The following is a 24,697-nucleotide window of genomic DNA, read 5'->3' as shown; positions in this document are numbered from 1 at the left end:
AAAAGGCATGCACAAATACACTGCAAATGTATGACAATGTAACTTTTAATCTTCACTTTTACATTGTTCAATAAAACATTTGAGTGAAGCACAATGTGCATTTTTGGGACTCTTGATATGACACGTGATTTCTTAAGAGTGTATCTTTCTTAACTGTCATGCACATATAAGCAACTCTCACCAGTCAGTGAGATACAAAGCTGACTTAGGTCATCAAGTTTTGCAGCTTTCTCGTAAAAGTACATTATGTGAAGTTTTAAAGTATGTTCAGTCCACCATGTAACTCCAAGTGATTATGCAATAACACCACTGTCAAATTGTTTAACTTATAAAAACTACAACTTCAATACAGTGGAAAGTTGCAGTGTCTCAACACCAGCCATGTCTTACACTTTAGGCCCCATGAGAATCAGTCATCCATCTTGTGTTGCTATTTAAGACTAAAGCTCAATGTTTGTTGAAGGAGAATCAATCCATAGTTGACATCCTGGTCATTGTCCTGTTGTGATAAATGATGTGTGGAATTGAGGTTGGCTCATAAAGCATGTTTTTACTTCAGGGTCCTTATTTCTTGGCAACGACCAGCACAGCTGAAGGCACCAAACCTGAACAATGACACAAAACAGTTAAGACAGTACGACACAAACTACAACACACCTAAATATCAGATTAGATTCCTCTAAAACTGATCTGACAACACAGGATAGATGAAAGTAGTACGTCTTTGGCTGGTTTTGACGTCTCGTCCTTTCAGATTAGTGCAGATGAAGGAGAGGAAGCCCCTTTAGACTATTGCGATTCTCCCTGTTCAAGCCCAGTAAGAGGGGCATCCTGTCTGCTCACCCAGCTCCTGCAGGGGTTTCTCCATGTCCAGTTCTGTGTAGACGCGGCGGGGGTACGGGGACAGCAGCGTGAAGTCCTGGCCTTCGGGGGCGTTGCCGTTCATCTGGATGTAGACGCGCACAGCAGCTAGCGGCTCCTGTGCCTTGAACACGGAGGTCAGCGCCGAGCCGTCCAGCATACGCACCTGAGGACAGGAGGATAAATAAATAAACTACATTGACTGTTGAGACAAACTCATCAAAAATATCTGTTGTGTCAAAATGCGTTGTACATCAGTTGTGAGTATGAACAGAATGTGAACTAGGCTGTAGACATCCATGGCCCCTAACCTGGATTCTGCACTCGTTATAGTCCTTCTTGGCGGGAGGCGGGCCCTGACTGGGCGGAGAGGAGGGAGGGCCCTCTGCTGAAGGGGAGGTTAGAGCTGTACTGGAAGAACCGCCTCCAAACTGGAGAGGAGTAGAAGGGGTTAGTGAGTTCAACTCTATGAAAGACATGGAGACATTATTTAGCAACAGTTCAGCATACGAGTCAGATGCTGTAGGTGTAGTCAGTACCTTAAGTGCTCTCTCCTCTCTGTCCCGTGCTATCTTGTCTCGCACCCGCTGCCTGAGAAAGAGAGGGTATTCATTGGACAAAGAGAACAGTTGTAGAATGGGAATAGACTTTATTTGCACTAAGAACTAACTATTGGCTGTGTATGAAAACCTTACTAGCTATTCTTGTTTCCTCAATTCCTCTCAAAGCTCATTGAAGGAGGTTGTTCAAGGATCCTCTCCTCCAATGTTCTTTGAGACAACAGCCATTGGCCAATTTCGAGAGTATCAAATCCATCCGTGATGCATTGTGGGTAAATTGTGACTGCCTAGCTGATCTACAAATAATAATACTTATATGTAAGGTATTTTGTAAATCAGTTAATCGGCAGTCGCCTGCAATGTCAAACAAGCCTATTGACTTCATGGCTTACTTGGCCATTTTGTCATCGTTCTTCTCTCTCTGGCGCAGGTCGACCATTTTTTTCATCTCATCTTCCTGCAGTTTCTGTTTGACCTGCAGCAGCTCCTGGCCCTGCCTCCTCCTCTGCTTCTCTCTGTCTACTTCCTCTGCTCGTTCCCTCTCTCTCCGCTCCTCCTGCTTCACCCGCATCAGCTCCTCTAGCCTGGTACACACAGAAACACACACATGGAAGTAGACAAAGAAATAGACACACACACAAATAAACAGACACAAACACAGGCACAGGCTTCATTGTATGCTGTCTCATTGCATTTTCTACTGAAAGCTTTTGCTGACACTTGAAAATCTCTTTGAGTAACATTATTGACCAAACCTGACATTTCCCCACTGACAGAATAAAACAAGTGTGTAAACAGAACCTCAGTAGAGGTGAATTATCTGACCTCTTTATCTGCTCACGTTTCTCCTCCTCTGTCATTGGTCGTTTGGTATCCCCGTCATGGATCATCTGGTCACTACCGTCTGTAGCTAAAAGGTAGAGTTGACATAGAAGAGGTAGGGGACAAGAAAACAATGTAAACCAACAACCATGTTAACCAGTAATGGGAAGTACAAGCCATAGTTATGAGGTTATAACAATACAATATGCTGCCATGACCATTGACCACTTACCAGGGTCTGTTCCTTCTGCTGCGGTTTGGGCTGCTGGACTGGGCTGTTGTGGGTCACTTCCTCCAGTTCCACTTCCACCAAGCACGTTCCCCACAGGAGGTACATAGGGCTCGTCAATGTCTGGGTCACCCTCATGTTCCATTAGCCTGTGGAAGGAAGCCATAATGGAAGAAAGAAATGACAAATCAGTTATTCCATGTAAATTACTCAACTGACCATCTGTAAAATTCAGCTGTGGATTTAGAAGCCTCTGAGGCCAGCTCACCAAAGCCTCTGCCAGCTGACTTACCAGTCCATGGCCCGCTCTATGCCCTGGTTTCCTGTGTGTGCCACAGCCTTTTCCCTGAAAGCAGTAGACAGACAGGACCAGAGTTGATATTTAGTGTGTCGAAAAATAGCCACATTAATTCAGTTAGCTACTTACGCTCTGTTTCTGTCAAAGCCCATTTCCAGCAGGCTGTCCAACGTCGTTTGTTCTGCCATCTTGCTGAGAGAACATGGAAGTTAAGAAGACAAGTTTCACTTTGGAGTCAGATACTGTAGGCAAGGAGGTGAGCATGTAAAGTAGCCCTAAACAGGTATTAACTATACTAGTGTAAATCATTTAGAATCAGGTTGAACCAATTACATGTTACCCGAATAACTCGTGAGCTAGTTACATGGGTTGTTATTACATAGTTCCATAATGTGCTAGCTGTGTAGTTATTTAACTGGCTATGAAGATAACAAAGCAGTATCCCTTAGGTAACGTCCCGCAGGAAACATTTTAGTATCTACACAGACCACCACATGAATATCATTCATAAACCAAAGAAGAATTGCCCAGTAACTTTGCCGTATTATCTATATCTACATATAGCTAGCTATTGTTAGCCAGCTAACTAACGTTAGCTTGATGGACGAGTGAGATGGCTCATTTCAGTTAGCCTCTCCTGCTAGCTGTAACAAGAAAAACTGTTTGCAAAGTAAATTGATGATGCTCTGTACAATAGAGCTAGGGTGACTATTGCATTATACTTGCGAAAATGATAGAGATCAACAATTTTCATAAACGTTATTTTACTAAATAGCATTATTTTGTTTGAGAAACATTAGCAACTCACATTCGGAATCAGTCAACAAACACCGCTTCCAATCTTGTCACATGCGAGCATGTATGGAGGCCCAATAGGATACAAAATGACCGCATTTTCCAAACATTCTCATTCACAGAAAATTGCTGCCATCTAGTGGACCTTACACTAGCAGTATCCGTACAACAGTTTGCATTATAGTTGTCCCCAGTCGTGTGTATAAACCCTGGATGACTGACAGGGGGTGCTGTAATGATGCCACCGCTACATAAATGCATTTATTCATGTCTAGATTCGTTTTTGACATGTTTATTATATTACAGAAAACCTTAATGCATACTTTTAAATTACATTATGTGAGCCAAACATACAAATAAAAAATATATTAAAACATTTTCCTTTAAGTATTTTATTTTAGTACTAATGTTACTTTCCCCACTACAGCAAAACATACTTAAATACATGTAATTTTGTTCTAGAAACATTTAATTGAAGTACTGTAGAATTCCATTCATTCCTATGGAGGACTGCTCCAACTGGAGTTCCAATATGACCAACCGGTGGCTTCAAAGACTCTCAATGGCCAATACATTGCAACAGCAGTCCAGGGTTTGTATACATTATTGCTCGTCCCCGAAGATAAAATCTGTGAGGGGACTGTGGGTCTGTCTCCGTCCGTTAGGATGTTCTTTCCTACGTTATTCACACTTGATATATCAGACAGCACTGGCCCGATTTGGACTCAACTTAAGTGAATGATGCATTTACAAAATTGTTACTAATTGGGCAGATGGTGGCGCAATAAAAAGATACGCCCCTCAGTCCGTTTGACCTAAAGTCCTGAAATTCGTATATACTGTAGGTCCCTCAGGTATATAAAGAACGGTCCCTCCCCCCACATGAAACAAATTTGCCTCTGGGACACGTCTTTCATTATGGATTTTCTGGCATTTTGAATTTTGTGAAAAAACGATTAAAACGCTACCACAGACAGAAGTGGAAACCTATAAATATCTTTGATGCTACTCTTCTGGCACCTAATGACCGATCTGCACCAAACTTGATATGTGATATCTATGGTCAAAGGTCTCTCAAAGCAATATTTTTCAGACTAGAACCTAAAACAACATGGCTGGTATTGACCAATAAACGTTCATGCCGGCGTGGTCTGGCACATAAATGCATATGAGTCACATAAATGCATATTCATATTATAACAACATTTGGCACACATTTTGCAAACACTGTCAACACTCAACACATGCAAAAACATTCATATCGACCTCACGGTGGCGCTATAACGGGCACATGTTTATATATCTTGATCTTGATGAAATTTGGCACACATGCTCAGGGAGATGAGTCTAGCTAACCCACTCAATATCTCAGACACCACTGGGACGATTTTGACGAAACTTGGGTGAATGAAGGTTCTTGCCATAGAGATCCATCGGTAATTTACAAAATGACATTGATTGGCCCAATGGGGGCGCTGCATCCTTTGTGGGGGACAACATGTTTACTGTTGCCTTGTTTTATTATGGGTAAGCTCCACTTCTGTTTGCAGTTTGTTTTGTATCTATAGGTCTATCTGATTCCCAAGCATTTGTTTACTTTTACAATTTGGGTTTAGTGTGTGTCTGAGTGTGTATATTTTTGTTTAACTATCCTTGTCGGTCCCCATGAGGAAAAATGCTATTTTAGGCTTAGGGGTTAGGTTTAGCGTTAGGGTTACAATAAGGTTTAGGATTATAATTATGGTAAGGTTTAGGGTTAAGTTTAGGGTTAGGAGTTAGGGTTAGGTATACTTTCAGGGTTAGGGGTTTGGGGTTAAGGTTAGACTTAGGGTTAAGGTTAGGGTTATGGTTAAGTTAAGGGTTAAGGGTTAAGGTTAGGGCTAGGGTTTGATTTAGGGTTGGGGTGAGGAAAAATAGGGATTTGGATGGGAACAAATTCTTTGGTCCCCACAAGGATAGCAGTACAAAACTGTGTGTTTGTGTGTGTGTGCTGGTATGTGTGTACGTGTGTATTGTGTGTACGTCAGCGGAGTCTGCTGAGGGGAAGATGGCTCATAATAATGGCTGGAACGGAGCAAATTAAATGGCATCAAATACATGGAAACCATGTATTTGATGTGTTTTGATACCATTCCACTTCCGCCATTATCACAATCCCGTCCTCCCAAATGAAGGTGCCACCAACCTGCTGTGGTGTACGTGTGTGTCGGCTTTGTGTGCTTGCGAATGTCTTACTGCATGGCTATAGATGTTCAAACAGGATGCAAAGTTTATGGGCAGGGTCTGTTACATATTTACTGTATGTATAATGATTAATTTCTCTCTCCCTCTCACGGTCTTAAGCAGCCCTCGCTCACTTCCTTAACTAGTACTTTACTGAACTTCAGTTCCTGAGGGTGAGTAGGTTCAGTTTGTTTTTAAATTGTTATGTTTAAATCTCAACCTGTCTAGATTATGAGATCCCATTGGATGAGATGAAGACATTTAATCAATTGTAATAGATCATTCCATCCATAGTCAGTTTTATTTAGGACGCTGGTAGCCTTTCATCTTGCGGTTTCCTCTTCTTGTAACTGGCAGGCACAAAGAAAGTCAGCTGATAAGTGATTCAATGATTATCTTTTGTGATGTGTGAATTCCCTGATCAGAGAAAGAAACTCAAATGAATTTAAAAACATAGAAAGAGAGCAACATGTAAGACTGAATGGTGAACAAAGTTGAAGTAGGAAATAAGGGGCCAAAGTCACACTCTCCTGAATTGTTTTATTGATTTGTTTTGCAAAGCTGGAAGGGTGGAAGGTAAAGATCAGTGAGTCAAAGTCTATAGAGATTCTGGGAAGGACAGCGAGAAAGAGAAGGCCTAGGATTCTGGAACTAAAGGGTTAACAAATAATAACTGTTTTATAAGTTCAATACTGTTTGAAATCCTCTGAATTCAACAAATGTAATTGAATTCATGAATCCATATAAAAGTATTTCATTGATTGAAGTTGAATAACTGACCCCCCTTTACAGAAGAACCAGACATCCTCCTGTATGTGCTGAACGGGACCAACCCTTTGAGAACATTGCGCTGGTGGGCACAATCACCATGATTTTATTGCTACAGTTGAGTGATACGCAATCTGTATTGTAAATTAGCAATAAGGTAGATCAAAGGTAATAATAAAATAAAGTAGGTGTCATTCTTAATGGTGTCTTAGCTCCATTATCACATGCTTTTTATGCAGTGTCATCACATGTTCAGATTTATGGCACAGTGTTGTAATTCTCTTTGATCAACAGGGGGCAGTCTAATCTCACGCTATATGACAAGACAATTTGAGACTTGTGATAAGAGTACGTAAATGGTTTACCATCGAATCATGTGGCTTTACAGCTGTGTGATAAAGTGCGCTATAACTCCAGTGTCTGGTGTCCGCTGGCTGTAACAGCATCTCCATATGGAATAGCTCAGGGTTCCAGTGGAGCTGCTGTTATGGGCGGAGAGACACCGCTGGTCATCACCCTGGGTGCACTGTGTAGACCTAAATCTACTGTATGTAACGTTGTACGTACTGTACTTGAGTAGGCCTTTTAATACGAATGTATTTATATTGTGTTTCTTTTCAGTGTTTCTTTTCACAATAAAGATACTGGCATTTACTGTAATTGTCTCTCTTGTTTAGTGTGTCTGGTCTTTACCACAGCCTACCACATATTTGGGCCAGCAATGAACACACACACACACATTTTTATTTGGCTATCAGACAGGGTATTATAGAGCTGAGTCCAACTTTTAAGGAATTGCCGGATAGTGAGGCCAAACTAGCAATGTGCTGCAGCTGTCATTAGACTGGGTAAAATGACGATGAGCCAATTGCCTGTTTCTTCATCCTCATTCCTCACTTTCATAATTTTGAGCGACGATAGGCCTACGTACTTCATTCATTCGGTGGGACTTTTATTTTGAAGTTCACATTCCACTTCCGCTTTCTGCGTGTCACACACACAAGTGTCAGCCAGCAGGTGAACGCGGTCACATAACTCTAAAGGACAGGTAAAAGTTATGTTTTCCTCCTTTTAAAGGATAGTGGGTTTTTATTATTACAATTTTTAAGAGAAATTACGCTCTCGACTTCTATGAAAGATTGCCAATAGCTGGCTAGATACATTCATTCTCAAGTTACTGGAGAGGGATTGTGCTTGGTGCGTGATTGACTAGTAGGACAAACTAGTTGGGGCGTGTTTGGCTAGTCGGGAGGGAGGGACAATCAACACTTTAAGACTCGCCTACTTTAGCCAACGTTACTCTACTACTGTGATCTATGATAAGAGTTGCACTAACAACTTAGCCACATCGCCATCTCTCTCTGCTGTTTTCAGATCCAAAGCGACACTGCTGTGTCAAACCAGCTCAACAGCCCACCATGTTCCGCACTAGGGATAAAAAAACGCCAGAACCGTTCCAGGATGTTTCGCAAGGTTTGAAGAAACTTTACCGGACTAAACTCTTTCCCCTGGAGGACAGCTACCAATTCCACGACTTCCATTCACCGGCGCTCGAGGATGCGGACTTCGACAACAAACCCATGGTTCTTTTGGTCGGTCAGTACTCGACCGGGAAAACTACCTTTATTCGGCACCTGATGGAGCAAGACTTCCCCGGTATGAGGATCGGTCCCGAGCCGACGACAGACTCTTTCATAGCTGTGATGCACGGTGACCAGGACGGGATGATACCTGGCAACGCCTTGGTTGTCGACCCCAAAAAACCCTTCCGCAAACTCAACGCATTTGGTAACGCGTTCCTCAACAGGTAATACTCATTCCAAGTTCCCACGCACTAGTAGGGGAGGGTATGCCTTTTGTAAAGTACAGTATACAAAAAGGCTATACCTCATACGTAGGACTAATAGCCAGCAGCTCATTTCATAACATTGTTACTTGATTGTTGATCACCTGATCTGATGAAGTGTCAGGTGACAGTCATAATGTCATTGACAGTGACACCACTCCCAGCATTCCATATAATACCTCCGGCACAAGCCTCTCCATGTAGGGACTCTTTGAAACAAAATCTCTACTGTTGCATCATATTCCTCCAGTCATTTAGCCCAAGGTGTTTATACCTTCAATTCATCACCACAACAGATTGTAGCCTCTGTTGCATCCACTACAAACACCTGTTTGTTAAACCCACCTGGAAAAGTCACCTTGCCAAGTAGACAACCTTTTCCCCTTGGCTATTTGAACAGTGTGTAACAGCACCTAGCCTAAACTAGATGAGTCACATCCTAGTCTGGCTACACTGCAGCAGATTGATTTGGGCTCATGTCACTGTAAGGTAAATTAAGAAAATATGAATGACTGTTTACAGTAGCCAGGCAACACAGTGAGTTATGTCTTCCTCTTAGTTGAATGGACATCCCAGGGCAGGTTACAGCTGCCACACCAGTAGTAACAGCTGTCCAATTCCCACTGTGGCTTCTGCCTGCTATGAGATGAAGTCAAAGTGCAGTGCTGGTATGTTCTTTATGGTAGTGTGACAGCACAGTAAGTCAGAATCTAGGCTATAATGGTTGCAGGCAGCCTAATTCTGATATTTTAACACTTAATTGGGCTCCCTGTCTAAACGCAGCCGACTAGTCAATACTCATCTGGTCTCCTTGTGTGTTCAATGACTCATTACCATGACAAATCAAAGTGATTCAGTGGTCCAGACTGCTCTATGGCACATTCTGACACCACAGTCAGTTGTTCTAGTCTGTTCTATATGACATTATGACAACAATCAATGGGAGTTTGTCTGTCCTGGGGCTTTATGTGTGCTCTCTGTTTTCTTTCAGACTTCAAACTAGGGCTGGGAATTGCCAGGGACCTCACAATAGGCATCGGCTAATGGGGATCCCAATCATATCCAATCTTTAAATAAACCAAATTATCACAATACTGAGGTGCAATAGGATGTGTAGGCTATTCTGATTCTCCCCATTTTCTACATGTATTATTAAGATTCGATGCTGTGATTTTATTGCGATTTAATGTTCCAAACGTATTGCTCACCATGCGTCTGCTGCAGTGGGACAAGAGCCATGAGAGAACTGGTTTTGATCAGTAATGGAAATAAAAGTGCTGAAAACAAATTGGCTCCCTATTTAAAAAGAAGATGGAGAACAAACTATGAAGGAAAAATCCTGGCATTTTGGTGGAGGTACAGTACAGCCAACAAGTGCCAAAATTATATTGTCAAAAACAATACTATATGAAATATTGTCAAATATTATCCCGATATGCAACTTTTTATTTTCTTCCCCCATCACTACTTTAAACACAGAATCCCTCAAGGTTGGTTTATTTCAGTGTCCTTTACTGAAGTAGTCCTTCTTTCCAATGGATATCTCCTCTCTGTGAGAGCTTGGCTGTCACCACAAGACACAGCACCTAAACAGATGGTTAGATAAACCTGGCCTTGTCTCTCTCTGTGCTACAGACTGACTGGACAGGTTTTAGAGGAAGTCATGTGCTCAACCTGGCAATAGGTCATTTCCTCAACCCCAGATTAGCTGTGGTGCTTCGCACACTGCCATATGCTGGTTCAAGACACATGGGTCACCACTGATACTGGACTACACTGCTGCTCACTCCTGTTCAGGGGTACTACATTGCCCAGGATGCATCTGTACAATAGATTTCTGTTGGCTCATAACAGAGAAAGTCAATGAGGGTCAATTGATAATTAGCCTCGCTTAGAGGCTAATTGACGAGATGAACAAGGCGTCACAAGGCCCATTAGACAGGGCTGTTTCACAACAAGACTGATGACTATTGTAACCGAGGGAGCAGCACAGACACAGATGGTGAGATGATTATAGATCTATAACAAGAGTGTTGGCCTTTAATTACCACAACCAGCCATCGGCCTCTCTGTGTGTGTGTGTGTGTGTGTCCACAATGGTTGTAGTAAGAGTCAGCGGGATGGGGTTCCGTTTTACTGAACTCAGCCTGTTATTTCAGGACACTGACTCTGCACATTACTGCATGGGGTCTTCCAGTAACATCTCAAAGGGAAATGTTAAGTACTTGGTCCTACTTGCACACAATGTCCTCAAGCCTCATAGTATTTCTTCACTTTGGGGAGTTGTGGGGCTGCCTGATGAAGGGTTCAGAGAGGATGGGGGTTACTGTTTGAGTAGTGTCTGGTGGAGCGGGAGAGATTCTGAGGTTAGCACAGTTGTGCTGAGCTTTGTGTGAAAAATATTAGATCAACTGGATGGCTTGGACTTTCAAATCCCATTTGTCAACAACGGGTGTAGACTGACTGGTGTAGACTGACTGGTGTAGACTGACTGGTGTAGACTGACTGGTGTAGACTGACTGGTGTAGACTGACTGGTGTAGACTGACGGGTGTAGACTGACTGGTGTAGACTGACGGGTGTAGACTCAACAACGGGTGTAGACTGACGGGTGTAGACTCAACAACGGGTGTAGACTGACGGGTGTAGACTGACGGTGAAATGCTTACTTGCAGGCCCTTCCCAACAATGCAGAGAGAAACATTGAAAAATAATAGAAAGATAATAACACAAGGAACAAATACACAGTGAGTGACGATATGTACATGTAGATGGGGGGTAAAGTGACTAGGCCACAGGATAGATAAACAGTAGCAGCAGCGTATGTGATGAGTTAAACAATTTAGTGTGTTAGGGGTGGGGGGGTATTGCAGATAGTCCGGGTGGCTATTTGGTTAACTATTTAGAAATCTTATGGCTGTTCAGGGTCCTGTTGGGAGTCATGCTGGTTCCAGACTTGGACTTGATGTAGAACTTTTTGAGGATCTGAGGGCCCATGACAAATCTTTTCAGGCTCCTGAGGGGGATGAGGTGTTGTGCCTTCTCAATGACTGTGTTGGTGTGTGTGTGGACCATGTTAATTCCTTAGTGATGTGGACCCTGTAGTCCACGATCAGCTCCTTTGTCTTGCTGACATTGAGGGACAGATTGTTGTCCTGGCACCACACTGCCAGTTCACTGACCTCCCGCGGCTGGTTTTCCCTCTGTAATCTGTGATAGTTTTCAAGACCTGACACATCCGACTAGCGTCAGAGCCAGCGTAGTAGGATTCCATCTTAGTCCTGTATTGACGCTTTGCCTGTTTGATTCCTCGTCTTAGGTCGTAGCAGGATTTCTTATAAGCGCCAGGATTAGTGTTCCGCACCTTGAAAGCGGCAGCTCCAGCCTTTAGCTGGTTGGGATATGTAATATTCCTTTTGTGATATGATACTCCTCTACCACAGGACTTTTCACACCCCTATTTATTTTACTTCTTGTTTGGCCTTAAATTTCCTCTCCTATGAGTGTTTGTGTGATAATTTAAGCTAAGAGCTTAGTTCTACTAGTATTGTGACAATGCCTGTAGTATAATGTCCAGAATATAAGTTCTGGGGGAGCGGTGGGGCAGCGGAGTTCTGGGGGAGTTCTGGGGGAGCGGTGGGGCAGCGGAGTTCTGGGGGAGTTCTGGGGGAGCGGAGTTCTGGGGGAGTTCTGGGGGAGCGGAGTTCTGGGGGAGCGGAGTTCTGGGGCAGCGGAGATCTGAGGGAGCGGTGGGGCAGCGGAGTTCTGGGGGAGCGGAGTTCTGGGGGAGCGGCGTTCTGGGGGAGCGGAGATCTGAGGGAGCGGTGGGGCAGCGGAGTTCTGGGGGAGCGGAGTTCTGGGGGAGCGGTGGGGCAGCGGAGATCTGGGGGAGCGGTGGGGCAGCGGAGATCTGGGGGAGCGGTGGGGCAGCGGAGTTCTGGGGGAGCGGAGTTCTGGGGCAGCGGAGATCTGAGGGAGCGGTGGGGCAGCGGAGTTCTGGGGCAGCGGAGTTCTGGGGGAGCGGAGTTCTGGGGGAGCGGTGGGGCAGCGGAGATCTGGGGGAGCGGTGGGGCAGCGGAGATCTGGGGGAGTTCTGGGGGAGCGGAGTTCTGGGGGAGCGGAGTTCTGCGGGAGCGGTGGGGCAGCGGAGTTCTGGGGGAGCAGAGTTCTGGGGGAGCGGTGGGGCAGCGGAGTTCTGGGGGAGCGGTGGGGCAGCGGAGTTCTGGGGGAGCGGTGGGGCAGCGGAGTTCTGGGGGAGCGGTGGGGCAGCGGAGTTCTGGGGGAGCGGTGGGGCAGCGGAGATCTGGGGGAGCGGTGGGGGAGCGGTGGGGCAGCGGAGTTCTGGGGGAGCGGAGTTCTGAGGGAGCGGTGGGGCAGCGGAGATCTGGGGGAGCGGTGGGGGAGCGGTGGGGCAGCGGAGTTCTGAGGGAGCGGTGGGGGAGCGGAGTTCTGTGGCAGCGGAGTTCTGGGGGAGCGGTGGGGCAGCGGAGTTCTGGGGGAGTTCTGGGGGAGCGGTGGGGCAGCGGAGTTCTGGGGGAGTTCTGAGGGAGCGGAGTTCTGGGGGAGTTCTGGGGGAGCGGAGTTCTTGGGGAGTTCTGGGGGAGTTCTGGGGGAGCGGAGTTCTGGGGGAGCGGAGATCTGAGGGAGCGGTGGGGCAGCGGAGTTCTGGGGGAGCGGAGTTCTGGGGGAGCGAAGTTCTGGGGCAGCGGAGATCTGAGGGAGCGGTGGGGCAGCGGAGTTCTGGGGGAGCGGAGTTCTGGGGGAGCGGTGGGGCAGCGGAGATCTGGGGGAGCGGTGGGGCAGCGGAGATCTGGGGGAGCGGTGGGGCAGCGGAGTTCTGGGGGAGCGGAGTTCTGGGGGAGCGGTGGGGCAGCGGAGTTCTGGGGCAGCGGAGATCTGGGGGAGCGGTGGGGCAGCGGAGATCTGGGGGAGCGGTGGGGCAGCGGAGTTCTGGGGGAGCGGAGTTCTGAGGGAGCGGTGGGGGAGCGGAGTTCTGGGGCAGCGGAGTTCTGGGGGAGCGGTGGGGCAGCGGAGATCTGGGGGAGCGGTGGGGCAGCGGAGATCTGGGGGAGCGGTGGGGCAGCGGAGTTCTGGGGGAGCGGTGGGGCAGCGGAGTTCTGGGGGAGCGGAGTTCTGGGGGAGCGGTGGGGCAGCGGAGTTCTGGGGGAGCGGAGTTCTGGGGCAGCGGAGTTCTGGGGGAGCGGTGGGGCAGCGGAGTTCTGGGGGAGCGGTGGGGCAGCGGAGTTCTGGGGGAGCGGTGGGGCAGCGGAGTTCTGGGGGAGCGGTGGGGCAGCGTAGTTCTGGGGGAGCGGTGGGGCAGCGGAGTTCTGGGGGAGCGGAGTTCTGGGGGAGCGGTGGGGCAGCGGAGATCTGGGGGAGCGGAGTTCTGGGGAGCGGAGTTCTGGGGGAGCGGTGGGGCAGCGGAGTTCTGGGGGAGCGGAGTTCTGGGGGAGCGGTGGGGCAGCGGAGTTCTGGGGGAGCGGAGTTCTGGGGCAGCGGAGTTCTGGGGGAGCGGTGGGGCAGCGGAGTTCTGGGGGAGCGGAGTTCTGGGGCAGCGGAGTTCTGGGGGAGCGGTGGGGCAGCGGAGTTCTGAGGGAGCGGTGGGGCAGCGGAGTTCTGGGGGAGCGGAGTTCTGGGGGAGCGGAGTTCTGGGGGAGCAGAGTTCTGGGGCAGCGGAGATCTGGGGGAGCGGTGGGGCAGCGGAGTTCTGGGGGAGCGGTGGGGCAGCGGAGTTCTGGGGGAGCGGAGTTCTGGGGGAGTTCTGGGGGAGCGGAGTTCTGAGGGAGCGGAGATCTGGGGGAGCGGAGATCTGGGGGAGCGGAGTTCTGGGGGAGCGGTGGGGGAGCGGAGTTCTGGGGGAGCGGAGATCTGGGGGAGCGGTGGGGCAGCGGAGTTCTGGGGGAGCGGAGTTCTGGGGCAGCGGAGATCTGGGGGAGCGGTGGGGTAGCGGAGTTCTGAGGGAGCGGTGGGGCAGCGGAGTTCTGGGGGAGCGGAGTTCTGGGGGAGCGGAGTTCTGGGGGAGCGGTGGGGCAGCGGAGTTCTGGGGCAGCGGAGATCTGGGGGAGCGGTGGGGCAGCGGAGTTCTGGGGGAGCGGTGGGGCAGCGGAGTTCTGGGGGAGCGGTGGGGCAGCGGAGTTCTGGGGGAGCGGTGGGGCAGCGGAGTTCTGGGGGAGCGGAGTTGTGGGGCAGCGGAGATCTGGGGGAGCGGAGTTCTGGGGGAGCGGAGTTCTGGGGGAGCGGTGGGGCAGTGGAGTTCTGGGGGAGCGGAGTTCTGGGGGAGCGGTGGGGCAGCGGAGTTCTGGGGGAGCGGAGTTCTGGGGCAGCGGAGTTCTGGGGGAGCGGTGGGGCAGCGGAGTTCTGGGGGAGCGGTGGGGCAGCGGAGTTCTGGGGGAGCGGTGGGGCAGCGGAGTTCTGAGGGAGCGGTGGGGCAGCGGAGTTCTGAGGGAGCGGTGGGGCAGCGGAGTTCTGAGGGAGCGGTGGGGCAGCGGAGTTCTGAGGGAGCGGTGGGGCAGCGGAGTTCTGGGATGAGATGGAAAATAAGTGGTTAAACGTAACAATCGTTGTTCCTGCCTGAGGAAACTGCAGTCGTCTGTTTGACCGACCTAGCCCTCTCTCTCCAGATACAAAACATGTTGTTTTCTCTGTGTGTGTCATGATTTGCTCCCAATTATACACTTACCCACTTGAAGTTTTAGGCTGAGGGACATTATGTTTGGGCTGACTAATGCATGACTATAATATGATGTATTGTTTAGGCTTGCCAGTGAGTCAAGGTTATTCATAAGTTAGTTATTCTATGGACAGTTTAATAAATGATGCAGCATTTAACTCTCACGCTTGTTTTTGTATTTTGTTTTGTTCTACTTCTAGACAAACCATTCAATTCCCATTTCTAGCCGTGACAGGTTGACTGTAAGCAGTTTAGACGTAGATTAATGCCTGTCTTTGTTTCAACATCCCTTTCTCTTTATTTCTACCTCTTTCACTTCCACCCTCCACTCCATCTCCTTACAGATTTACGTGTGCTCAGATGTCCAACCCGGTCCTGGAGAGCATCAGTATCATCGATACCCCTGGAATCCTGTCGGGAGAGAAACAGAGGATAAGCAGAGGTCAGCCTCACACCCACGCAAAAATACTTGCTTGTATGTTTTTTCCCACAGTTCTCTATAAAGGTGTCAACCACTAAGTGGGTCAGAGGTAACACAGGCAATTTAAACCTCACCTAAGATGAGAGAATAGTATGCTAGACTTCTCTTTTCTGTTAAGAGAAGTACAACTAATGCAACTGACTCTTATGACATTTGGGGTCCCTAGGAAGGGAAGCTGACTAGAACTGAGATGACTGTGAGTTTCCCCACAATCCCTATGTTGCACATTTTCTGGTAATGTTCAGCCAATATCTTATTGGCTCATTCTGCTAATACTATTTGGTCATATAATTTCTTATTGGGTCATTTTTTTTCCCCCACTTCAAGTGAAAGGTTGAGAGATCAAATTGTATTTGTCACATCATGCTTCATAAGCAACAAGTGTAGCCTAACAGTGAGTTGCAGAGTTGAATGCTTAGTATATATATATATATATAATGATTTTTTGTTGTTGTTGAAATAGTGACACCAGAAGTAAATACACAGTGAATAACAAGTCAAAAATAACATGGCTATATACAAGGAGTACCAGGTAGCTATGTACATATGGGTAGTGTTAAAGTGATTAGGCAACAGGATCGATGATAGACAGCAGCAGTGTATTTGGTGTCTGTGTGGCGTCAGTATGCATGTGTGCCCGTGTTATGTGTCATAAGAATGTGTGGGTTAAAAAAAAGAAGTAAAGGTACTCCGATTAGCTATTTAGCAGTCTTATGGCTTGGGTGTAGAAGCTGTTCATGTTTCTGTTGGTTCCAGACATGAACAGAATCTACCCCCAAGCAAAAAGACTGCTAAACAAGACTGCTAGAGAGCTGGGCAGAGATCCCAAAAGAGTAGAGACAAGGAAAGAAGGGACAACATGGAGAAGTATGATAGAGAGAAACATAGCTAAGAGCTATGAGATGATGAGGGGAAAGTATGAGAGATAAACATAGCTAAGAGCTATGAGATGAGGGGAAAGTATGAGAGATAAACATAGCTAAGAGCTATGAGATGAAGGGAAAGTATGAGAGATAAACATAGCTAAGAGCTATGAGAGGAGGGGAAAGTATGAGAGATAAACATAGCTAAGAGCTATGAGATGAGGGGAAAGTATGAGAGATAAACATAGCTAAGAGCTATGAGATGAGGGAAAAGTACGAGAGATAAACATAGCTAAGAGCTATGAGATGAGGGGAAAGTATGAGAGATAAACATAGCTAAGAGCTATGAGATGAGGAGGGGAAAGTATGAGAGAAACACAACTATGAGATGAGGGGAAAGTATGAGAGATAAACATAGCTAAGAGATGAGGGGAAAGTATGAGAGATAAACATAGCTAAGAGATGAGGGGAAAGTATGAGAGATAAACATAGCTAAGAGCTATGAGATGAGGGTAAGTATGAGAGAGATAAACATAGCTAAGCTATGAGATGAGGGGAAAGTATGAGAGCTAAACATAGCTAAGAGCTATGAGATGAGGAGGGGAAAGTATGAGAGACACAGCTAAGAGTTATGAGATGAGGGGAAAGTATGAGAGATAAACATGGTTAAGAGCTATGAGATAAGGGGAAAGTATGAGAGAAACATAGCTAAGAGCTATGAGATAAACATAGCTAAAAGCTATGAGATGAGGAGCAGAGGGAAAGTATGAGAGAGATTAACATAGCTAAGAGCTATGAGAGGAGGAGCAGAGGGAACGTATGAGAGATAAACATAGCTAAGAGCAATGAGAGGAGGAGCAGAGGGAAAGTGTGTAAATGCATACATCTATGTGTGTCAAGATGACTCTATTTAGCCTTGGGGGGTGAAATGCTTTACTTCAATACCACATACATACCTCAGACCACTATCATTACACACACACACACACAGAGCTGACTATTGTTCATCGGGTGTATGACAGGGCCGGGAGCTGGTATTGTGCGTGTTAGAAGCAACAGTTGTTGGTAGACTGGAGAGAGTGGTGCAGTAGTCATTGTGTGGAGACAGTTGTTTCAAACTCCATTTGATGGAAAGAATGTCCTCTAAATCCCACAGGCCTCTGACTTTCAGATTCCCAGATTCCCCCATCTCTCTCCGTCTCCCCCATCTCTCTCTCTCTCTCCTGTTTTGATATGCTAGTGTTATGATTTCCCTTTCTCCTCTCTGTCTGTGATTCTGTCTCTTTCACTCACTTTCTCTTGCTCGCATTTGTTCTCTCCCACTCACTCTTTCCACTGCCCCTCCCACCCCCCTGACACACACATGCACAAAGCCTACTCCTGGAATGCGTGTGCAGCAGATCTGGTGCTGATTGTGTGGCCAGCTGCGTAGATTAGCTTTTTAGACTGACTGCCTGCATTCTTCTCCGATCAGATGACGGCACTAATCAAAACCATAATTCCCCCCTCTATTTCTCTTCCTTTGTATTTTTAAAGAGCCTCGGCTCGCTGCGCCAGAACTCCCCAGGCTTCTGTTCAGAAAAGGAAAAAGCCTCTCTGTTCCTATTGCTTTTCAGACTCCTCTGTTTCCTGTTGTTTTTTAAATAGGCTAAAGAGGATGGCACTGAACACGTTTGAATATTTGGACAGAATCAGAGACGTTTTGAAACATGCTGCATAGGTTCTATACTTTCAGTATGTCCATCAGTAGTGTTGTCCATTATAGGGTCATGTTAGCCACAATACACCACAACCCACACCATCAAAACCCAATATCCACTTTTCCTATTCATTTTGTCATCTTTCTCCCCACAATCTCATTTGGGGTTCCTCCTTAACATAAGTCTTGCTGATAGACAGTCCAGACTGTGTGAATCCAGCGTAACCCGCCTTGCCGCTCCACAGGTTATGACTTTGCAGCAGTACTGGAGTGGTTTGCGGAGCGTGTGGACCGCATCATCCTCCTGTTTGACGCCCACAAGCTGGACATCTCAGACGAGTTCTCTGAGGTGATCCGCGCCCTGAAGAACCACGAGGACAAGATGCGCGTGGTGCTGAACAAGGCTGACCAGATCAACACGCAGCAGCTGATGAGGGTTTACGGTGCCCTCATGTGGTCGCTGGGGAAGATCATCAACACCCCCGAGGTGACTTATTATTTGTTTTATTTCGACAAAGATGTGCCTGAAATCGCACCCTATTCCCTATATAGTTCACTACTTTCCTTATATAGTACACTACTTTCCTTATATAGTTCACTACTTTCCTTATATAGTTCACTACTTTCCTTATATAGTTCACTACTTTCCTTATATAGTTCACTACTTTCCTTATATAGTTCACTACTTTCCTTATATAGTTCACTACTTTCCTTATATAGTTCACTACTTTCCTTATATAGTTCACTACTTTCCTTATATAGTACACTACTTTCCTTATATAGTTCACTACTTTCCTTATATAGTTCACTACTTTCCTTATATAGTTCACTACTTTCCTTATATAGTACACTACTTTCCTTATATAGTTCACTACTTTCCTTATATAGTACACTACTTTCCCTATATAATACACTACTTTCCCTATATAATACACTACTTTCCCTATATAATACACTACTTTCCCACAATCAAAAGGAACTCTATATTGGGAGTAGGGTGCCATATCAGATGCAGACATTTTTAAATACATATAGAGTTGCCTTAGCTGTCGGATGACAACAAAACAAAACAACATTTAAGGATAAAAGAAACAGTAAAGTCTAACAACTTAGTTCCATTGTGTTCTCTCTGGGGTCACCCACACTACTAAGTCGCTTTGGACAAAGGTGTGCTAAATGGCATATACACTACTGTTCAAAAGTTTGGGGCCACAATGGACAATATTTTCTTTTTATTCTGAGAAATGGCTTTTTCTTTGCAACTCTGCCTAGAAGGCCAGCATCCCGGAGTCGCCTCTTCACTGTTGACGTTGAGATTGGTGTTTTGCGGGTACTATTTAAGGAAGCTGGCAGTTGAGGATTTGTGAGGCGTCTGTTTCTTAAACTAGATATTAATGTACTTGTCCTCTTGCTCAGTTGTGCACCGGGGCCTCCCACTCCTCTTTCTATTCTGTTTAGAGCCAGTTCGTTCTGTGAAGGGAGTAGTACACAGCGTTGTATGAGCTCTTCAATTTCTTCAAAATTTCTTGCATGGAATAGCCTTAATTTCTCAGAACAAGAATAGACTGATGAGTTTCAGAAGAAAGTCTTTATTTCTGGCCATTTTCAGCCAGTAATCGAACCCACAAATGCTGATCGTCCAGATACTCAACTAGTCTAAAGAAGGCCAGTTTTATTGCTTCTTCAATTAGCACAACAGTTTTCAGCTGTGCTAAGATAATTGCAAAAGGGTTTTCTAAATATCAATTAGCCATTTTTAAAATGATAAACTTGGATTAACTAACACAATGTGCCACTGGAACACAGGAGTGATGGTTGCTGATAATGGGTCTCTGTACGCCTATGTAGATATACCATAAAAAATCACCCATTTCCAGCTACAATAGTCATTTACAACAATGTCTACACTGTATTTCTGATCAATTTGATGTTATTTTACTGGACAAATGTGCTTTTCTTTCAAAAACAAGGACATTTCTAAGTGATCCCAACTTTTGTGTGTGTGTGTGTGTGTGTGTGTGTGTGTGTGTGTGTGTGTGTGTGTGTGTGTGTGTGTGTGTGTGTGTGTGTGTGTGTGTGTACATAAACTCAGCAAAAAAAGAAACGTCTCTTTTTCAGGACCCTGTCTTCCAAAGATAATTCATAAAAATCCAAATAACTTCACAGATCTTCATTGTAAAGGTTTTAAACACTGTTTCCCATGCTTGTTCAATGAACCATAAACAATTAATGAACATGCACCTGTGGAACGGTCGTTAAGACACTAACAGCTTACAGATGGTAGACAATTAAGGTCACAGTTATGAGAACTTAGGACACTAAAGAGGCCTTTCTACTGACTCTGGAAAAACACAAAAAGAAAGATGCCCAGGGTCTCTGCTCATCTGTGTGAATGTGCCTTAGGCATGCTGCAAGGAGGCATGAGGACTGCTGATGTGGCCAGGGCAATAAATTGCAATGTCCGTACTGTGAGACGCCTAAGACAGCCCTACAGGGAGACAGGACGGACAGCTGATCGTCCTCGCAGTGGCAGACCACGTGTAACGACACCTGCACAGGATCGGTACATCCGAACATCACACCTACCAGAACCAGGAATGCACAATCCCTCCATCAGTGCTCTGACTGTCCGCAATAGGCTGAGAGAGGCTGGACTGAGGGCTTGTAGGCCTGTTGTAAGGCAGGTCCTCACCAGACATCACCGGCAACAACGTCGCCTATGGGCACAAACCCACCATCGCTGTTCCAGACAGGACTGACAAAAAGTGCTCTTCACTGACGAGTCACGGTTTTGTCTCAACAGGGATGAGTCAGATTCACGTTTATCGTCCAAGGAATGAGCGTTACACCGAGGCTTGTACTCTGGAGCGGGATCGATTTGGAGGTGTAGGGTCCGTCATGGTCTGGGGCGGTGTGTCACAGCATCATTAGACTGAGCTTGTTGTCATTGCAGGCAATCTCAATGCTGTGCGTTACAGGGAAGACATTCTCCTCCCTCATGTGGTACCCTTCCTGCAGGCTAAGCCTGACATGACCCTCCAGCATGACAATGCCACCAGCCATACTGCTCATTCTGTGCATGATTTCCTGCAAGATAGAAATGTCAGTGTTCTGCCATGGCCAGTGAAGAGCCCGGATCCCATTCCCCCCACAGAAATGTCCGGGAACTTGCAGGTGCAGCAGGAACTGGCAAATATGGTGCAGTCCATGAGGAGGAGATGCACTGCAGTACTTAATGCAGCTGGTGGCCACACCAGATAATGACTGTTACTTTTGATTTAGTCCCCCCCCCTTTTGTTCAGGGACACATTATTCAATTTCTGTTAGTCACATGTCTGTGGAACTTGTTCAGTTTATGTCTGTTGTTGAATCTTGTAATGTCAAGTTTGCTGAAAAGAAACACAGTTGACAGTGAGAGGCCGTTTGTATTGTGGTCCTCAGGTGGTGAGGGTGTACATCGGGTCGTTCTGGGCCCAGCCTCTCCTGATCCCTGACAACAGGAAGCTGTTTGAGGCTGAGGAACAGGACTTGTTCCAGGACATCCAGGGGCTTCCCCGGAATGCAGCGATACGGAAACTCAATGACCTCATCAAGAGGGCACGGCTGGCTAAGGTGAGACGGGATGGGGGAGGGTTCCCAGATGGGTGTAGGGAAGGTGTGATGGAATATCCAAGAGGGCACTTTAGCAGAGTTAAAGTTAGTAGTATTTTGTTGTGGGTCAACCGGTAGTTTCTAAAGGATGTTTGAACCCTTGTCCATGCCTACATCTTTAGGTTTATTATGGCAGAATATCAGTCTGGGTCGATAGCTTGTTTCTAAAGGTTGTGTGACCTTTGAACCCTTGTCCAGGTCCATGCCTACATCATCAGCTCTCTGAAGAAGGAGATGCCCAGTGTGTTTGGGAAGGAGAACAAGAAGAAGGAGCTGATCGCCAACCTGGGAGAGACGTACCTGAAGATAGAGAGGGAACATCAGATCTCCCCTGGAGACTTCCCTAAACTCAAGAAGATGCAGGTGAGATGGAGCCTCTGAATCCATATCTAGTTTAGCCTTTGTTTCCTCAGAGAAAAGTTGATGGTATAGTTTCCGTACACACATCCACACCAGAGGTTAATGAATGTGACTCTACAAACTGAAGTGTTATCCTGTCCTCCATATTATGTTGTTAAAGAAATGAAGACCATCCAATGATGAACACATTCTTTATTAATGACATCAGACCTTTAACATAACATAGTATACATCTCCCCTCTCCTTCATCTCTGTAGGAGCTCCTGGCTGGCCACGACTTCTCTAAGTTCTCTACCATGAAGCCCAAGCTGCTAGAGGCTGTGGAGGACATGTTGGCCAACGACATCGCCCGCCTCATGACCCTGGTCCGCCAGGAGGAAGCCGCCATGCCCAGCCAGGCTGTCCACGGAGGCGCCTTCGAGGGCACCATGTCCGGCCCCTTCGGCCACGGCTACGGAGAGGGAGCCGGGGAAGGCATCGACGAGCTGGAGTGGGTGGTGGGCAAGGACAAACCCTCATACGATGAGATTTTCTACACGCTGTCGCCGATCAATGGTAAAGTGTCGGGCGCGGCAGCCAAGAAGGAGATGGTGAAGTCCAAGCTGCCCAACACGGTCCTGGGCAAGATCTGGAAGCTGGCCGACGTGGATAAGGATGGTTACCTGGACGACGAGGAGTTTGCGTTGGCCAATCACCTGATCAAGGTGAAGCTGGAGGGGCATGAGCTGCCGGGGAAGCTTCCGGAACACCTAGTGCCACCTTCTAAACGCCACCAGGAGATTGATATGGGAGAGTGATATGGGACTGGGAGGAAGGGGGAAAACCACAATCTAATGAGCCAGGGACAGACTGGGGAGGGCTGGGTTAAGGAGGGGTTGTTTTGAGGCGTGGGGGAAAATGTTTCTGAAGATTAGCTGAGGGATGGTTGGGCGGGTGGAGAGTTGGTACTTATGAATGGACATTAACGGAACAAAATGGGTTGATTGCTGGATGGGGAAACTTGCTAAATAAATGTTTTGCAAATATATCAGATCCAAAAAATATACTGTCCATATGTTGATCCAAAGAGACATAATTAACATCCTTTTTGAAGAAAAAACAATTCTAAATTAGAATATTTTATCTATATTTTTGTATTTCCTGTCTGTTTACTATGAGATGCATTCAAATGCTTCCATTTTATTATTTTCTCAGATGAATTAAAAGGAAATATTTATCCCAAGAAGGTAGTCTAGTATTTAATATGTTGGAAAACTTTTACATACTGGCCGTGTTGCAATTTACACATTCAATCATTTCATCCAAACTGCTCGCGAGCATCTGCGTAGCCAGGCGCTAAAATGTAGCATGGTTCTATGTTAGACACTTGACACGCTGAAAGTCCCGCTTCTCCCATCTACTCATTGGTTTTTAGGAGCATATACCCACATGGGTGATTGAAAGATGAAGTCCACACTCCAGTCCTGTTGGTTGCAGTAATGCACCTTAAAGTTGGTTGCCACAGAAGACTGAAGGAGGAGAGATTACTAGAAACTAACTAGGTTTCCCCTTTTATCTGTGGATTAATTGTCGGAGTTGAGAACACACAATTTTTTATCAGAGTTTTGATATTTCAACCGGCGTGTCCTGGTCGCATCTGGTGGGGATTAGACCAACTCAACGTACGCACGGTTATACATGTGCAGCCGGTTTGGTCATTGTGTTATTTAGAAATGTCAAACTGTATTGAATTGAATACGTAAGTGCCCCCTGTAGGTGAGAACTGGTCACAGTCTGCTGGGCTGGAAGCAAACACCTGATGACAGGACTTGGCTTATGCATCTGCTTGTAAAATATGTTTTGAACAAGGGTGGAGAGATACAGCTGTCGGCCTATTGATCAAGTGAAGATACTGACAGTGTGAGAGAGAAGGAAGTGATTATGAGATTCTGGAGCACTTTCACAGTGAACATGTGGAGATCATTTACAATGCTGGAAGGACAGTTGGAAAAAGTTCCAGAACGTTAACACAAATCATAAACGGACAGAGACATACATTTTTAGTTGAAACCATTGAAGCTTTCAAAAACAAGTTTTAAACAACTAGACTGGTTTCACCACAACCTGTTTTGCACCATTTCAAATGCTCTTATTTCCATATTTGATTCAAACAGAGTACAAGAGTAACCATATGTTTACACTCAACCGATTTACTTGATTGATTGCAATTGACAATGTTGACTTTTTCCACAACTCACATACCATCACTATGACATGCCCCCCACCCAACCCTGCCTAGTTGTTTTGCACACAATGCCTTGTCTCTATGGTAATCATATATATTTTTCACTCAAACGACATCTACCTCGTAGAGAATGGTCCAGGGACAGGAATGTGAGTTATGCAGAGGCACCCTGGTCTTCTGTGTGTTGGCATGCTCACTGTATAACAGGCTCAGCTGCTGTTTGAATGCAGCATGTGGGTTGTTTTACATCTGTAGAAGCAGTTGTCTGTTCACACCTTGAAGCTTGTTTTTGTGCTTTGTGTTGCACCTTTTACTATTTGAACTTGATGCCCACTACATACAATGAAG

The 24,697-nt window shown here is 46.2% G+C and overlaps 2 protein-coding genes across 4 annotated transcripts in view; one reads left to right on the top strand and one right to left on the bottom strand.

The window, feature by feature from the left end:
• LOC139366464 (UBX domain-containing protein 1-like) overlaps positions 1-3,633 on the bottom strand; it is a 53,293-nt gene extending 49,660 nt beyond the window's left edge. The window contains exons 1-10 of one of the 3 annotated variants that reach the window (XR_011626764.1): positions 3,579-3,629; positions 2,900-2,962; positions 2,765-2,818; positions 2,476-2,621; positions 2,247-2,331; positions 1,814-2,005; positions 1,401-1,452; positions 1,173-1,292; positions 844-1,027; positions 412-605 (exon numbers count right to left, since the gene is read on the bottom strand). Coding sequence is in view for 2 of the 3 variants with exons in the window: in XM_071103965.1 (XP_070960066.1) it covers positions 565-605; positions 844-1,027; positions 1,173-1,292; positions 1,401-1,452; positions 1,814-2,005; positions 2,247-2,331; positions 2,476-2,621; positions 2,765-2,818; positions 2,900-2,958 (933 nt within the window). In the remaining variant the exon portion in view is untranslated. Of the gene's footprint in view, positions 1-27; positions 606-843; positions 1,028-1,172; positions 1,293-1,400; positions 1,453-1,813; positions 2,006-2,246; positions 2,332-2,475; positions 2,622-2,764; positions 2,819-2,899; positions 2,963-3,578 lie in introns of those variants that run through there. The other 2 variants (XM_071103965.1, XM_071103966.1) reach the window with 2 other exon arrangements.
• Positions 3,634-7,535: 3,902 nt separating this feature from the next.
• On the top strand, positions 7,536-23,350 carry LOC139366459 (EH domain-containing protein 1-like). The gene is made up of 7 exons (XM_071103955.1): positions 7,536-7,604; positions 7,931-8,363; positions 15,416-15,513; positions 18,360-18,601; positions 21,556-21,726; positions 21,964-22,128; positions 22,383-23,350. The coding sequence occupies exons 2-7, from the start codon at positions 7,975-7,977 to the stop codon at positions 22,920-22,922; spliced, it is 1,605 nt and encodes a 534-aa protein (XP_070960056.1). The 5' UTR covers positions 7,536-7,604; positions 7,931-7,974; the 3' UTR covers positions 22,923-23,350.
• Positions 23,351-24,697: the final 1,347 nt, after the last annotated feature.

This window comes from Oncorhynchus clarkii, chromosome 14 (assembly GCF_045791955.1).
Source record: "Oncorhynchus clarkii lewisi isolate Uvic-CL-2024 chromosome 14, UVic_Ocla_1.0, whole genome shotgun sequence".
NCBI lineage: Eukaryota > Metazoa > Chordata > Actinopteri > Salmoniformes > Salmonidae > Oncorhynchus > Oncorhynchus clarkii.
This window is presented reverse-complemented; position numbering and strand designations above follow the sequence as displayed.